Source organism: Phialemonium atrogriseum (assembly GCF_030411735.1).
Source record: "Phialemonium atrogriseum strain 8032-3 unplaced genomic scaffold QBC33scaffold_51, whole genome shotgun sequence".
NCBI classification, from domain to species: Eukaryota; Fungi; Ascomycota; class Sordariomycetes; order Cephalothecales; family Cephalothecaceae; genus Phialemonium; species Phialemonium atrogriseum.
Genome location: NW_026848188.1, coordinates 7,403 through 25,030, shown reverse-complemented (window position 1 = coordinate 25,030; position 17,628 = coordinate 7,403). Strand labels below are relative to the sequence as shown.

Below are 17,628 nucleotides of genomic sequence, written 5' to 3'. Positions count from 1 at the left end.
CAACGCGCGCTTGCCGTCTCTCATCCACCAATTCATACATTTCTCCACAGATACCCATTGGTTTGGATACCGTTGACTACGAATGCAAGCCTCGTTGCCGTGGGTTGCGCAGTACCAAAATGTCGTCTTTGCGTCTGGGGGCGGGGAGAAAAGTTCCGGTCGGTCCATCCGAACCGTTGTAGCCGTTCAACGTGGTCAGAAAGTATAATGTACTTGTCTAGACAGAAGGGAGTGTCTGACCCTTTCTTTTCCATTATATTACCGCTATTTGGGTAGGTGTCTTAGGCTCCCGCGAAATTCGTTGGGGCTCGCACTACGTAGAGAATGGTGTCGTAAGTCGGTGTTGTCTTGAGGATCTTTTCAAAAACTATTAGCTTGAGTAGAGGTTATGGTGCGTGTGGCACGTGAAGGTAATACGGTCGTCCACAGCCAAAGTGTTGCGTCTGACGAGATTGCTTGCAATACGCATGGCGTTGCAATACTTTCCCACCGCTCGATAGAGGCATGTGCATACGAATATGCAGAGGTATTGAGGCAGACAGCCAGGATAAGAGCAGAACTTGGTCTTTGTGGCAAGGACGCAAGGGCTAGCATAACTACAGCTTGCTACAATTCGCATTCTTTGCGCGGTAATTTTTCCTGGAATCGTGTGTGCTTCTGGAACCACTTTCGTGTCATCCCTGCAAACAAAACAAAGAATGGCGGCGTGCCAATCGGACCGAACAAACACAGCTGGCTCTGCCTGGCTTAGTCCCCCCCCCACCCCGCCGTTGAAGATGCTGGTCCTGTTCTCCCCCGAGGCGTTGTAGACGATTTGCCCCTGCTTTCCCGGATTTCAGCCCGATCCACTGTTTCTAGTACATACACTACACTCAGGGAGTCCCGAGCGTACTTCTCGGCGATCTTGACTTGGTTGCCAAAGCCAACGAGTGGGCAGCAAATAGTTGTCCCTCGGATAGAAGAACCGATGGCCAATGGTAAAATCAGACGGCAAGTGACGAGTGGATTTTGCGTTGAGGAAGATGAGGGGGCGGGGGAAGAAGGAGGTAGGTGATCGGTCGGGGGATCTCATGGTTATGCAATAGGAAGAGGAACGTTGCAGGTTGGAACCAACCCCTGCCGTAGGCTTTGCATCACAAGTCAAACGACTCTGTGCTAGCCTAGCACCCAAGTTCCTTGCTTATGCAGATAGAAATCAACTACGCTTAGATTTTATACGCATAAGATGAACTTAGGCATCTTAGAGACGATGGGATTGTTGTCCCAGACGTTGTCAAAATACGTGATATGCCTAGGCTGCAGAAGGTGGAGATAGCAAGGGCATGCCACAGCCTCGCCTTGCTTTTGAGGAGACATTAGTGCTTGTCTTTTGCAAAAAGATGCGGATCCTGATTCCGTAGCTAGGAGGCATTCGAGGAAGTTGAATTCCAAGCGTTTGGTATGTGAGAGACCCGTCAGGGCGACCGCCTGGTATTGTTCTTTTGCTGGTTATACAATCCAGCAAGTGTTGTTAAGGTTGCCATGTCATTAGAGCCATCCTCGTTATAACGGCAAGTTTGTTAAATGCTCATCAGATAACTTCTCCTGGAGAATGGAACCAGTTACGCGACATGGCCAATGGGAAGAGCCAACGCGGCATGCAGTCTTGAAGCTCAACAGTCAGAGCTGGTTGCTTGTTACTGCCGTGTACCCTCGGGGAGTTTGCTGTGAGAGACCTTGGTTAGAGACCCAGACGAGCGCTTGAAGACTGGGACTGGTTTGGGCTCTCTGTCACAGTACACGACTTTGCAGCCTTTGAGTTGATCACGCAGGTGAGGAACGTTGACAACACACCCGATTTAACCTTCGTCACCTCCAAGGCTAGGCGCAGGCTCCTACGAAAGATTCTCGTCTAAGTCAAGAATAAATCGTGGAAACAGGAAGACGAGAGGAAGGTCCTTATCAGTGAAATAGTTCATCTAGATAAGCTGGGGTAACAGGGGGTTAAATTTGGCAAAAAGGGGAGGGAAATGGTTATGCTTTTGTGGGTTGACTGTAGGGGACTAATCGTTGGATGTAATTGCTTGGAAAAATGCCTTCAACAACTGGAGGACTACAATATCAGTCCGGGGTTAGGACGACTTTTGTACACAGCCCATTGTGTTCCATCTCCCAGAGTTGCCCCGACATGAAAGTGGGTCAGTGTGGCTTGTTATGTGTGCGAAAAAACATATAACAAGCCACAACACGTGTCAATGAGGAGCTTTGCTAACAATGACATCATCACTGATGTCAGAGCACATGTGTGGAAGCAATATCAACAATTATACTGCAAGACTACCGTTCCTCCATGATGCGAGATACTTGTAGTTGACATGGTGGAGGGTCGATAGTTGGTATGTCCGCATGCCATGGATCTGGGTGACGTAGTATTTGTCTGTGGTGATAGCGGGATACAATTCGCATAATCGAGATCTGCACTAGACTATGAGCAGGAGGATTATATCTAACAGGAGGCTGCCGGGGGCTTCTCCCTCGCAAGAGCGCCTTTAACAGGTCAATGGTTATGCAGGACCCGGCTATCCAATGGGCTACACTTCAGCTCGTGGTGCCTAGACTGCCTATCAGAAGTTGGAGCCGAAGCACCCGGGCACACAGGATTAGGCGAGTCAACCAAGGGGTAGGGACTGATGAACTTAGTGGTTCCTCCAGCGATAGCAAACTGTCTTTTGAACAAAAGGGATCTGGGCGAGAAGGATCTGATGATGGAAGGACAGTAATCCCCGACGTGTAGCCGTCTATCTCGAAGATTCTCATCGCCGCCGAGAACATCGAGAACGCCATCTCGGACTGGCACCAAGGGCGGCACCACCATCACCGTCGCCGCCGCCGTCATCACCCCCGACGTGTACCCGCCTGGCAGTAGTAACAGAAGGAGCATACTCCCTGCGTAGCCAAGAGGCAGTAGGCACACTGGGATTTCGAGAGAGTATCTAGAGACCACCAGAGAGGCCGCTCTTTTGGAACCCAGCAAGAAACAGTACTTCTAGTACCATAACCTTACTGTCATGATTTCCAAGTGGCAAATACCCTTCCTCAAGTGACAAAGAAAGACTAGGGTGTTATACACTGGCTTGCAATCTTCTCATGCGTTGTTTTCTACAGAATCACGCGGTTCAACATGCAAGGGAACCTTAGACTAGGTAAGTGTTCAAACCCATGTTGTGATTTACTCGTCATGCTTATCCTTTCCATGCGCTAGACGCGACACCGTCCGTGGACCCATGAGCCAGGAAGCGTCGGCGGCGAGACCCCGCTCAGCGCGCCGGCCACCCTGGAGCGGCGCAACGCTTGCATTGGCGGTATATCTGACCGGGGTTTGTCGTCGGCATGTTCTGCGGTCTCGGCCCCTCTGAAGTCGGTGTAGACGAATCGGGCGTCGTTCTCATACAGCACGTCCAGATAGGCTAGGTCCATGCCGGGCCGGCGCCCGGTGGGGGTGTCCCGAGGCGGCAAACCGCTCGGCGACGTGCATGGCGAAGCGGGTGGCGCAGGGCAGGGCCACGGCGTTGGCGAGCATCGGGTAGGCAATGCGTGGGTGGGACTCGTCACAAGACCTACCCTGGCACAGCTGTCTTCCTCTAGAACCTCCTTGAGACCATGCTTATACACCTGTGCCTCGTCGTGCTGCGACCACTCTGGGCTGCGGTTGTAAGCGGCAAGCTTCTTCTCCTTGACGTTGTAGGAAAACCACTTTCTTGAGCTGGTTACTTGCGCAACAGAGGCTAATGCTAGCCAATGTGACGACCATGACATACCACTAGATGCCCAAGAATGGGTCTCTAACGGGCTGGATGGCGACGATTGTGGTGCCCTTGCCGGGCTTAAACAACACCAGGAGTATTAGCTTTATAAGCACAAGCGATATAATGCTGACGGGGATCACAACGAAGAACCACTGGCTCCATGTAGGCAGGGGATCCATAACGCCGTCAGCGCACTGTAGCACACACATTGTCTGCGCTAGAGAGGGAAGAATGCATGCATGCATACCACTTAAGCCGTCTCGTGCCTTCACAGCTGCTCCAAGGCTGCCTTGAGCAAGCAAGTCGACAGGATCGTAGTACTTGTAGACCCTGTTCTCCTTGTCGCAGCCCCTAACAGCGGGCGCCATGTAGGTCGACACAGAAGCCCCGCAAGAAGAAGCATGAGAAAGGAGATGCCGAGAAAGAAAGCCAGATTCCAGATCTGGAAACGAAACTGAGAGACTGCGCAGAATCGGATTACAATACTCGGATTGATACCCTCCGAGGCCAGCATCATAGCCAGGAAGAAAACCTCCAGGACAAGATCTACGACACTGAGGCGAAGCTAAGCGAGGGACAGAAGGATAGATGGAGTCTGGAAGATACGGCTACGCAGCAGATGAAACTGCACTGCGACGTTGAATCAAGCGCAGGGTAACTACAAAATCCAGGCCTAATGCTTTAGTGCCAAAGTTCGCACCTCTGCCAGCCCAGGATGTTCTTGATTTGGTGGTGGGGGGTGCAGAAAAGGAACAGGCCAAGAAGGCGGTGCGGAGGGCGGTGCGGAGGGCGGGCGAAATCGGAGTGCTTAAGTGTCTGCACCCTGACTTAGAAGGAACCAGGGCCTTGTTGTTGACTGCGTCTTTTTGCTTGACTGACCCTGTCATAGGGATATCTAGAACGAGAGTGTCTGCATTGGCGAGATACAACTCAGTTCAAGGGCCTTCTGTGTCACAAAATGGTCATCGCCATTGAAAATTCAGTAAGTTATAGCTATAAGCCAGTAACCCACAAAACCCAACCATGACAGAACTAGCTACTGACACTCGGCTTGCCTAGGACCTGCGCCATGCGCAACAAACTACCGATTTGGTTGGTCTGTCGGTCATGAAAGCAACAGAGATGTCGTTGGCTGTGGGGGAAGGAAAGAAGGAGGTCGGTCTAGGCGGCAGGCGGAAGCAGGTTGGGAAGACGGGGCTGAGCAGGCGGGCGGCGGGGCAGGCCGGGTCGGGTCTGCGTCCTCGTAGGCGGCGAGGACGGCGTCTGGGTTGGCGGCGCGGTTCGGGGGACAGCTTCTGGGTGAACTGGGGGGCTAACCCGGGGCTGGCGGTGGGAAACCTGGCCTTGGCGCCTGCGTGTGCTGTTATCTAGTGCTCTTTGGGCCTGGCATTCAAGGCTATGGAACAGACAGTATACTACCTAGCCCTTAAGCTGGTATTGAGGAATTGCTAGCGTATGACTATATTGAGCTGGAGCGCGAGGGCAGCGGGGATGGGGGGGGTGGCGGGGGCGGTGAGTGTGTTCCCGGTTTGATTGAAAAAGAGCAGTTCGCCAAGATGAAGGACAGCGTCTTCCTCGTCAACACCTCCAGGGTGGTAACAAAGATCTTGATCTAAGAAGGTCCACGGGTACTCTGGGAGGACGAACAGGTGGCTTAGCGAAGGGACAATAGATTATAAAGGCAAGCCGGCTGCCAGGAAACCCTGAAGACGACTCCCCAAAAGCATGCCGCTAGCAAGGTGCGAAACTCACCTTAGAAAAGGTAAGCGTGTCGCTGCCACCGAAAAAAGGCTTTGTGTCGGCAAGTAGGGGCTCCACCGTGCTCCGAAAGAGACGTGGTGAGGAGAAAGGCCTGATTTGAGATAGGACGAGTAGTGTCTAGTAGAAGGAAATTACTTTTGAAGCCTTGAAAGTGCGGACCATACGTAGCTCTTAGGACCAACAGTGTGCAGCAAACAGAGAGGTGGATGCTGTCCCCGGTGAGCGCAGCCCTGGCGTGCAAGTGATTGGCGGTACAGCCCGTGTCCTGCACCACCTTGGTAAACGTCTACTGCGCCGCGTGCGTCCTCTCCAGCGCCGTCGACTTGCTCTTGCCCTAGCCGCCGCCATTCGCTGCCATTCGTAGCCCATATCTACTCGTGCGCCCCGAGACTGCAAACTCCGGCTAGCTAGTTTGCAATTGTTGTCATGATCCTCGATATGCCACTCATGGTTATAGTCACAGTTGCGAGTCGGTAAAACTTTATATACCTTTTTCAAGGAATAGCACAGGCTGATTCTATTGTACAGAAATAGTGTCTTGGTAAGCCAGTCACGTACATTATTAAACTCCCTCTTCGACTCAAGTGGCTTCCACATCCCGTCGAAAAACAAGCTAATCTCTACATTATACGCAAGGCGTCTTTCTTTCTAGAACCGACAAGCCGGTCCACAAGCCACAGTTTGCGGCGCCTGGCGGTTGTTATACAAGGTACAATTTTGCAAAAGCGCTTGAACATGTCAGGGCAGTTCCTGTAAGCACAGACAACCCGATTTAGGTTTCTCGGTCTAGGAAAACCTCTCGGTATCCCCGATAGAGCAGTCGAACGGGCGCGGAAAGTCGAGGGATGCGACTCAATGTCGCTCGGATTTGGAAGCAGAGTCGCCAACAGTCTCGAGGGGGCAATCCTCAAGCGGCCGTGTGGATGACCCGGGGGGCCCGAAATGAACGCGATAGCGCTCCTTCCGCACCAAGGAGGATTTCTATTTTCCCATATGTAAAAGTCTAAATATACCCTGTGATCTGATTTACTCGCCGGGTAACAGGTTAAATCCGGTGGGCTTGAAAAGCCGTTAAACCGAAAAACGAGCGTATCGTGAAGCAGGCCGTCCGGCTCAGAAGGCCGACGTCGAGTCGCCATCGAAGATCGGTGATCGCTGTTTGGTGACTTGGGCGAGAGGAAGCGTGACCAGGAGGGGAAGAGAATCGCTATGGTATTTGAGAGGCGCTGCTAGGACAAGGGGTATGACTCTCGCCAAAATTGGCGACCGGTTCGCCCGGGGGTGTGCGCGCAAACGCGTCGCTAGTGAGCTGCTAATCGACGCGGTACGCAAACTTCGGGATGTCATTGCAAGTAATTAGCGTCTCGATTGCAAAGTTTGACACAAGCCATTATGCGACAGATGGCGTTGGCTCGGCCGTGTTCCCGGCTGTCAGACGCGGGAAACCAGACGTTGGGCGCTAGATTTGAAGAGGTTTTACGCTTGCGGACAAGATTTAGTAGTTGCTATGGTAGTGGTTGTAAAGCACGAAGCGATTCTTAACTCGATATGATGTGCTGGTATCTCGAACGGTCTAGGAAGGCCGAGAATGGAGGTAGAAGGTAATTAACTACCCTTGCTAATGCCCACGCCCAAACCCTTGGATGTTGCAAAAGTTTCGACACCCCGAAAAATAAAAAAAAGGCGCCGTTGCGTAGCTTATAACCTGACTTAGTACAGATGCCGAAGTTAAACTCGTAGGTGGCCTGGCCTAGGGTTGGCTCCGCGACGCTAGACGGCGTTGTCCCGAAATCTTATGCCGCGGCGTGAATCGGCGCGATATGCTCCTAGTTTCCCCAAATTCCTTCCTAACCCTTTCCGTTCTAAACCTGAGGCAAGAACTGCAATATCGACAAGTCTGCCTTTTGGTAGAATCGGATAGATGGGTAATACCGCGGAGTGCGGTTCGCTTCTCAAGCAAGGCCGAGAGCGAGCCGGATCGTTTCGACAAGGGCGCCTTTCGACAAGGGCGCCCTCGACCGCAACTGTGTTTTTGTGAGAATGTGACAAGCCTGTCTGCAGGAAGAAGTTCTCCAAGGTGGCATGTCAGGTTATGTCAGAGAGTTTGTAGCCTGCCATGTTGATGCTGTAGGTCACGATGAAGGATTGGATCTTCCGGAGCGAGAGAAGCGTCTTAGTAGTTTAGTAGCCTTTCTTTGGTTTCTGTTGGTGGCAGGTGATCTCGGCCAAGGCCTAGAGTTTGGGGAGCGAAACAGAAGGCTTTTTGGGTCTACCGATAATCCGCGGGTTTCGGACAAGTCGCGAGCTTGCCGGTGAATGAAGGAATAACGTGTCGGACGTAGTCCCAAAGCTATTGCGCGGGCCGGTGCTACCGCTGAAGGCCGTGTCAGGAAGCAGAGGAAGACGTTAGGACGGCCATCTCCTGGTATGCCACGTAGCTCCGCTGTTGATGCCGACCACCGATGGAAACCAAAGGAAGGGCGTCGATGTGAGACCATCTGTTATTGTTGAACAGGCGACGACGGGGGAAGTCTTTGTCGTCCCCGAAGTACGGCGTGGAACCGGAAAGAGCTCCGCTGCTAGAGTTGTGGTTGGTGAATAACCAGGGAAATCGGGGTTGGGCCGTACGCTCCGTTAAAATCCAGATCCAATTGCTACGGTATCTCCCCTTTATGACGAGACTGGATGGCGTTGGGATGGGTACAAGACGTGGATGGAAACATCCTAGAAAACCGGAGACGGGCTACCCATGCCTGTATGTCTAGTATTAAAACCCGCTGCTAGCCGCACTGGAATGGCGCGTCGCTGTTCTAAAGGACCTTGTCGGCCGCGATGCTGCTGAGATTTTGGATGTTTAGAAGAAGGGAAGATCGCTGGGGGTGCCGTGGGACAACGAGGAGTTTGAAGGCTTTGGAGGTGACTATGAGGAGGAAAGCGTCTGTGGCGTTGAGGTTTTGAAGAGCTGGGGAAGGAAGATCCCCAAGGCGCTGTATGTAGCCTTCTTGCGGAGGAGAGCCGAAAGATTAACAGGGAGTGATAGAGGGAGAAAGTTCCTTACAAAGCAGCCACCGGCTAAGTTGAGCTTAGCTTGAAGACGAAAATACAACTGATCCTTTTGGATGTTGTCGAAGGCGCAGACGTCCCCCGTTAACCCAGCCATAAACCTCGTCTCCGACATGGCCGAGTTCTAGCCACAGTCCTAAACGCCTGCCACGTCAGTCCCGGCAAGTCCGGTTTAGCCGCTTGTGGATGTTGGAAGACTAGAATTTGCAGTCAAAGGTCTAGGGAAGTTGCAGGTAGCATGTTCGTCTCAAGCCAAGTTTGACTGAAGAGTCCAGGAGAAAACGGTCAAAGTTGAATGTTCCCAGCCCTGATAAGAGTGTTTAAGTGACCAAGAGCCAAAGCACCAGGAAAGGGACCGAGGCAGCTTACAACTTACATGCAGCATGCCTCACATGCCCAAAGATGACTCCCAGCTTCAACCAAACAAGTTCAAGGCCTTGATCTGCTGGGGTGGGGACTCTCTGTTGGTGATTCTCTGGGCCTGTTTGGCGATCTGTCGGGGTCTGGGGTTGCATCGCGTTCTCGTCTCGTCATCAGATTATCACTGCCGCCCAGTCTCGGAAACAACCTGGCAATACCCAAATAACCCCCATGATAGCATGAAAGGAAAGGGGCTCAAGGCGGAGAGCGCCATGCTTGTCTCGCCATGCTCGGGAGAAGTGGGGTCAAACGATTCCCAGAGAAGATCAAGAAGGTTTCATATCTGATCCCCTAAGCTGTAAGGTCGACTAGCCTAGCTGCTACAACAGCGCCTCCAGCAAGACGCCCAGCGACAGAGCGGTTCCCCTCGGAAGTCAACAAGCCTCCTTTACCCCCAACCGAGGAGTACAAGGACTAGCGGGAGTAGAGGGACAAGGAATAGATAGGGGTAAGTGCCTGGTCTTCTTGATAGCCTTGGGTTTCGTTGGATCCTTATCTTTGGAGGTCCAATCCCCATACATTCTAGCAATACCAAAGTTAGCAATACCATACACTAGAGCGTCATCGGAGACAAGGGGCTCACTCAAGTGAAGACCCGGGGCATAATTATAGCATTGATTCGAACGTTGTATTGCCCGTACGTGTCGGAGTCACCCTCGGCGAGACACAGGAATTGCCAACCATTAATATACGCCATTTGGGTTGCTAGCAACTAAGGGTGAGGATCGGGGGGAGTGGTGGACCTACCTAGTCACTCGGTCATGTCTCGACGACAGGATTTTCCTACACTAACCAGTTATGTCCCAAGGATTAACAGAGTTCGAAATCCCTATACCGTTGAGTCTTATCTCTCTGTATTGACAAATCTTGTACAAGATGTCCCTGTCACTCAATAGCCAAAATGACACCAAAAGTTGAGAAAAATCGGCCCAAGCAAACCAAACCAAGGCAAGCCAACCAGCTAGCTTGCTTTCTACCTAGCTTATAGTGCGTGCATTCCCATCTCACGATCTATTCTTTCAGCCGCATCATCTATATAAGCCATTCCTCTGACCAGCGAGATTTTCATCTCAAATTACGGCGACTGTACCGCTCGCGTGTCCGGGGTAGAAGTCTCCCGCACCGGAGCCTTTCGGCCAACCAGCACTCCGCTAACTCTCACCCAGAGCCACTTACACCGGGGCACTCCCAGCCTTCCATTTCGCGGCAGGTTAAAGACTGAAAGCAGAGAGTCGAAAACGCTGTAATTCCTCTATGTATTCAACATCGACAAACATAGCAAAGGCAACATCAGCAAACTAACACTAATTGTATACCACAAGCGTCGCGGCAGCCGCCCAAGCCCGGCAGTCGCACATCCCAGCGCGTTCCCAGTGGCAGGAAATAATCTCATCCAGCACCATCCCAGAGGCGCCTCCAATAGACAAGATACACCGTCGCGCAAGAGAGCAAGGCTGCGAAGTACGTCAACCGGGAAGCTAAGGAACTGGTGGCCAGAACGCTCGAGGACCCAGATACGAGACCCGTTTCCGGCGCCGCGAGGGCCGTCTCCGCGTCAGCAGGACAACAGGGGGCGACGGCGGCGCGTCGGGCTGCAGCAATAACCCCGACGGGGTGCCGAAGCAGGAGCCGGCAGGCGCACCTCCCAGCGACAAAGCCCTTGCTTCAGTCACGGGCGCGCTTCCGGAAACTCAGCGCGACGCGCTGACCGTCTACGCGGCCTGGTTTCTTAGAGGCGCGTCACGACCGGTCCAACCCCGGTTCAAACACTCAGGGCGCAAGGTCCCGAGAATCTCGTATTTATTTAGCCAGTATCCCCACGGACTAGAACTCCAACAGGACCCATTGCGAGCTCCAAGGCCGAGTTCCGGAAGCACACACATTACTAGAGATCGTACAGATCTAGTAGGGGAAAGTTAGTCGTATCGCATCGATTTTCCTCGACCTTATCAACGAACCCCTCGACGTAGCGATCACGCTTGTCGAGGCGGACCTTCGCGACGAGCATCTATCAACCGCTCACACACCGAGAAAGATTAACAAATTCCAACAGACGCGGGGCACCGGTACGGAGACTTGGAAAGAAACTATCTTCCGCGCGAGCAGCAGGATCCCAAGCACCAAGAGATTTAGGTGACAGGCTGTAAACGAAGAGCGGCCGATATCACGCTCCCGATATATAAGAGACACCGTTCTCATTGCGTCGTCTTCGGCCATCGGAACCCCGCTTTCCACGCGCCGACCGGCGCCGGGTCATCCACACTATTTCCAGAGGGTTTACCTCGCAGCGAGGCTTCAAAGACGGTCGTTCCAGCTCGCGCCGTTAGGTCGTTGGCGCTGACAGCTTTGAAGATTGTGGGGAAGACGCGGCCGGAAAGCCAGATCGTCCCATGCGCGGTGGTGGTGAGCGTCGCGCCGGCATTGCTCCCGTGCGGAACCGCGAGGTGGCTTAGGGTATGGCTGTTACCCGAGCCGGTCAGCAGCCAGAGGTTGTCGCTGGCTGCGCGCTGCGCCGGCTTGTCGTCGATGAGCAGGAAGGCGATGCCCACCGCGTAGGAGCTGTCTGGCCGCACGTTGACGTCGACGACTGCGCGCAGGAACTCGAGGATGAGCGCGGCAGCAGACACGCCGATGGCAGCGAGGGCCCCAATTCGAGCTCGGCGTACCGTGCATGGCCAGCCCGTGGCGTTCGCCCCGGCGGCGAGGATAGACCACGCGCCTGCAAGGCCACCGGTGAACGGGCGGTTGCCAGCCTGGCCAAGCAGCTGCTTTGCCAGATATCATATTCCAGATCACATCGCCCAGCCACGGCAGAAGGAACAGAGACTCGCGACGGCGACACTAACGCCACCCTCCAGGGTCGGCTCAATTCTGCAACCCCCACAACTGCCGCGGCCCCCTCAGGCGGATGCGCAGGCTTGAGGACAACGCCAACGCAAAGTCCATAGGCTTGCTCCGCGGCATCGGCCTCCGCAAGCTGCTCGCCTCAACGCCCGCCGCTGTGCCCGCCTAGAGCCAAGCGACAGAGGCTGTCGGGGCTTGAGCTAGACAGACCGGTGGTGTAGGGCTCCCATAAGAGACCAAGGTCCTCTATAGCCTTGCCTATCGCTGGAGCAAAGAGCTTCTTGGATATACAGCAAGTTGCCGCAAGCTTAGCATTAAGCTTCAATGTCTCCTTATTCTCCACAAGCACATTATCAATATTCGCATTTAGATCAAGCAGCATCCTAAGCAGCCTTAGGATAGATGCTGTGGCGGGATGCTTTGCAAGCGGTTAGGAGTATCGTCCTCCTTTGTTTCCGCTGCCTGCTAAGTAACACACCTCTCCAATTCTTACAGCAAAGCAGCACATATTCTCAGTACTGGGATGCCTAAGATAATCAGTCGTCTCATTTACATGCTCCAGGCCCATCTCTAACGACATTCCCTAGGAAACTGGATAGGGTCGACCAACAGTCTACAAGACCTCGACATTCACAACCACTCCGACGGCTATTTAGCTAGTCACATGCACTAACGAGACCCCCCCGCGGGCCAGGATCCAGGCGACTTCCTCGGCCCAACCACAGGTTGAGAATATTCAGCTACAGAGCTTTGCATCGTGTGATCCTATGCCAATTTCTCCCTCAACGCGGTCCATGTCTGCGTCGCCGCCTGCCGCACGCTCATCGAAGTCAAGTTGATCTTCCTCCTCCCCTTCCTCGTCCTCGTCTTCCAGGACATTGCAAAATTGTCGCGCGCGTCCCCAACCCCCAGTGCAGATCCAGCATTGACACGCTTAAGAAGGTTCAGCAGCTGGACTGCTACTGCGGCAAGCTCATCCCCTCGGCACCGTCCACGTCTGCATCTAGGGCCCTGCTGACGCCCCTCAATGTCCACTTGCAGGTGAATACCTTAGGCAAGGCGTCTAAGTCTAGCTGCGCCCTAGGTCTTAACGCTGTATCCCTCTGCTGCTTTATCGACAAGCGCTGCCTTAACCTGCAGCTGCTGGGGCTAATGACTATTAGCGTGATAGCGCGATAGCGTAGAGTATAGGGACAATAGCTAAGAATGAGAATGTTGACTTTAAACTAAGGCAGGAATGGCAAGCTTTTTAAAGATATGGTACTATAATTAAATAAACAAAGCGTTTTTTTCAAGTATCAAGAGCTGCTAAGGGATATCTACGTTGATAAACTAATTTTAGGCTCTCTAGCTAGGCTTTGGTCTAGGTAGCGCTAGCGCTTATGCTAGTAGTTAGGGTAATAGGGCTGCTAAAGGCGTTACTATAGGTCTTTGCAAGGCTATGCAAAGCTAGACCTTTAATTTCTACAATCTACTGTCTTAAGTATAAGGTTTTCTATACTTAGGCAAGCTTTTCAACCTATGCAATTAACAATAATGCAAAATGTCTCTCTAACATCCCTATAATCTTTCTTGCAGCACTAATAGATTTTTCCTGCAAAGCATTAAAGACATTCTGCTACCTTTTGCATCTATTTGGCTTGTCACAGGCATGGAAAAGAGAGATACTTAGGGGATTTTCTGCTTGTATATACTATGCAAGTTTGAGACTTGTAAGCATTAGAGAAAACATAGATATTTGCTAACAAGCAAGTATGACTTATACCTTTGCTAATGTCTGCAACATTTCTTTCATGTCTCTTCTAGTCAAGTCTAAGGCTTTACTTTAATGCAATTTAAGTCGCTTACTATTAGCTTTATGCAGCCTATAGGATACAACTAATACGCTTAACTATCTATTAGATGTTACGCCTATAGGTTGCAAAGAGAGGTTGTAAAAGCAAGACACTGTCTAGGTAAAAAGAGATGCCTTTATCTTGCAGCATCTTGTAAGACTTGTTATTCTAGTTAATACCTTTAACGTTGTCTTTTTGTTTATAGCCTAGTCTATTCTAGAAACAAGCAGCGTTATTATCTGCATAGCGTTTTGCTAGGATTGTTTGAGATTTCAATGCCTTTAATCTTACTTAGAGGCATTCTTATTATTGCAAAACTTTTGCTTTTGCAGTTTATCTTTAAGTTTATAAACAAAAGAAGGCTTTTTCTTCTTGTCACTGCTGCAATCTTTATTCTTTTATTTATGCTTGTCTTTGTACTAGATAGCATTGCCTTTCTATTTGTTGCTTTTAGCATCAATTTTAAGATTGCTACTATTATTTTCAAAGGATTTGCTAGAAAGATTCTTGTAGCTGCTGTGTTTAGCATACCCTTTGCTTTATTTATGCTTTGGCGACAAAAGGCATTTGTTGATTATCTCTAAAGCAGTAATCTTATCAAGGAAATGGCTAGGAAAGATCAAGATGCATAGCAAGGCAATATTATATTCAAGAACTTTTTAGAAAGCTTTGCAATTGTCAATTACTTTAGTGTTATCCTTAAGGCAAATAAGGCATTCTAAAGTATGCTTAGCATTAGCAGCTGCAAAGCTAAAAAACGCATTCTGGTATAAAGATAGGCTTATGCAAGACAAAGATAAAGGCATTGCTTGATTGGAAATGTTAGTTGCTTTTAATTAGCTTGAATATTCTATATAGACAGTTTTGCAGCTTTGCATTTTATTTTAAAAAGCAAGCTAAAGTTATGCTGCTAAATCTGCAAGATAAGGTGCGATTAGGCTAAAGATTAGCATATACAACTATACCTAGTAGAAAACTTAAAATTTTATCTACTTTCTTATAGATAAGCTGCTAAAGGCTAGACTAGTAGTTAGGTTAGTAACAACTAGCAAATCTCTAGTATTGTATGTCTCTTTTTTGCTTACTTTTTTTTGCCTCTTTTTTCCTATTCTCTTCTTACCCTTTTTCTCTTCTTTTTAGTCAAGATTGGCAAATATAAGATAGTTAACAAATAGCTTAACTATTTAACTAACCTAAAGGCTATTAGGGTACTTTAGACTAGGCAACTATAGCTAGCAGCCTTGCTAAGGTTATATACATTACTAGCATGCAACTATTGCCTATTTTTTTCCTTTACCTTGCAAAGACTTGATTGTCAAATAGCTTTTTAACCTTAAAATCTAAAAATAGTTGCTTAAAAGACATAATCTTAGTATATCTAAACTAATGCTAAAATGCTTAGTTGCATAGACTATATAGCTTTTATATTTACATCCTAGGATATACTATGCTTTCTAGTTTAACCTAGATTGCATATAGATATTGCTAGTTGTTACTAAAGCAGCTTACTTGACTTTCTTTAAGATTTACAAGATTTATGCAATCTTTTTACCTTTTATCTCAATAGTTAGTCCTAGCATTTATTTCTATGCCTAAGTAGTAGAAAGATAAAAGCCTAAAATGCATTTATTAATAAAAAGAGGAAACAAGATTAAGATACTAGATGTAATAAGGTAAGAAAGCATGCAAAATAGCTATTAACTAACATAAAAGCTATTATAACATTGCAGTAGCAATAGCTTTTTGAGAAATAAAGCAAAGAGGAATAGGAACTTAGCAAGCTAATAATTTAAAAAGCAAGTCTTTCTATAGCATATGCTAAGAATGTAAATCTTGTTGCTTACAAGGTATTGCTAAAACAAAGCCTAATAAGTCTCTAGATAAGGATAAGCTTGTTAGCATTATACTTGCAGGCTAGCTTGAGGCATTTTTGATTAGAGGTAGCAATTATAAAAGTAAGAGATTCAAATCCTAACCTTTTATATATTACAAATGCAGCGCTAGAAATAGATTAAGTAGGATTAATGAGGAAATTTTTGGCTATGCTTTGACACACAATTTTGTCTTTGAGAAAGCTTGGGAAATGCATAGAAAGGATAGCAAAAACTTAAAGGCAAGTAGTGTGATTTCTCTGCTAAGATAGACCTTTGCTGTCTTTTACCTTGCTAGTAATGCTAGGCACTATCATAATAGAAAGCTATAAAGTGAGGATAGAGAGTTTGGTAAAACTGGTGCATGCTATAGATACCAAACATAACAGAGAAAGCAGCTAACCTAGCCTTTCCTCCTCCTTCCTATGCCTGCTGCTGCTACCTTAGGATATATAATGTCACTGGAAGTGGAGAGTCTAGATTAGTATAGCTGCAATGTTGTCACTATTACACATCTAGCCTAGTCGATTAGTATAAAGATTACTTGATAATCTAACTCCAAATATATATATTAAGGTAACTACAATAGTAATGACTAAGCGGTTTGCTAATTAAGCATCACATATAACTTATTTATAAGCCTACAAAGTAGCTAAGTTATATAATCAATCCTTACCTTATAATTGGCATTTAAAGTTTAAAGGACAAAGGACTTTTCTGCCAAAGGCAACCCTAACCCTAAAGACAGGGTAGCCCTGCAAGTCCAGGGTAGCCTGGCAAGTCTAGGGTAGCCTGGCAAGTCTAGGGTAACCTTGCAAGTACAAGGTAGGTGCAGAAAATCAAACCACCTAAAAACCTTCAAACCCTGTCAAACCACTTGATACGTATTACTACCTTGTAAGTATGTAATCTACGTATTACTACTGATTCAAACAATCAAATCCTACAGACCCAGTCTAATCAGCCAATCCAAGGTATCAAGTTGTTTGATCTAGTAGATTAAGTAAAGCAAGAAGACTGAATTTTACTATATAGTCAGTTAGATTAGCTAGCTGACTTTAAAGTAACATCATCATCAACCATACAATACAACTAGTCTTCTGCACCTTACTTGCCTACCTTACTTCCTGCCTTTCTACTGCTTATAGCAGTACTTTCACTAGTTGAATACTTTGCTTCCACAACCTACCTCTTTGGTTACAACCTAACCTTTTGAAAAGGCCTATTTAGACAAGAGATTTATACATAATGGAAAACCACTTTCTTACAACTATAAAGTCCAAAAATAAAGAAATACCTAAAGCACTACTTGATTTTTCAAATATTACTTTAAATAGTAACGATTTAAGTAATATAAATAATAAAGCTAAGGTTTTAAATAGCAATCCAGTTGATTTAAACCAAAGCCTAAGGTCTACGCCTATTATTGAATCAAGTAATAATAATAGTCTAATAGAAGATAAATTAAATCAAGCAAGTGATATTGAAAATCACAACCCACAACCTTCTACAAGACAAATTAAATATAGTGCTTTACCAAATACAGCAGAAGCTAAAGCTGACAAGCTTATATTAGTAATTACTAATACCAATAAAGAACCGTCAACCTATAAAATAGCTATGAGAAGCCCTAACGCAGCCCTCTAGTTTAAAGGAATGAAAGCAGAAGTTGACAAATTAAAAGCATAGAAAACGTGGGAATTAGTAAACCTACCAAAAGGCTGTAATGTCCTAGGAGGGCGTTAGGTATACAAGTTAAAAACCAACGCAAATAATAAAGTCATAAAGTATAAAGCCTGTTGGGTAGTACAAGGTTTTAACCAAATACTAGGTATTGACTACCTAGAGACCTTTAGTACTACCTATAGACTTAAATCTTACAGGCTAATCTTCCTACTAGCTATATACCTTAATTGGTCAATGCTATAATATGACGTTAAAAATGCCTTTGTGCATGCAGATGTTGATAAAGAAATATATGTAATATAGCCTATAGGCTTTGAAAAAGGAAGTAAAGTGTGCAAATTAAATAAAGCACTCTATAGGTTA

The 17,628-nt window shown here is 48.2% G+C and overlaps 2 protein-coding genes across 2 annotated transcripts; both read right to left on the bottom strand.

Moving 5' to 3' along the window:
• Positions 1–3,237: 3,237 nt before the first annotated feature.
• Positions 3,238–4,153, bottom strand: QBC33DRAFT_603624 (uncharacterized protein; the record flags this gene model as incomplete). The annotated part of the gene is made up of 4 exons (XM_060432191.1): positions 3,238–3,749; positions 3,798–3,862; positions 3,993–4,002; positions 4,033–4,153. The coding sequence occupies 4 exons, from the start codon at positions 4,151–4,153 to the stop codon at positions 3,238–3,240; spliced, it is 708 nt and encodes a 235-aa protein (XP_060278109.1).
• Positions 4,154–11,224: 7,071 nt separating this feature from the next.
• QBC33DRAFT_520009 (uncharacterized protein) lies at positions 11,225–12,453 on the bottom strand (the record flags this gene model as incomplete). Its single annotated transcript, XM_060426325.1, has 2 exons — positions 11,225–11,794; positions 12,427–12,453. 2 exons carry the CDS (start codon positions 12,451–12,453, stop codon positions 11,225–11,227), a joined length of 597 nt encoding a protein of 198 aa, XP_060278108.1.
• Positions 12,454–17,628: the final 5,175 nt, after the last annotated feature.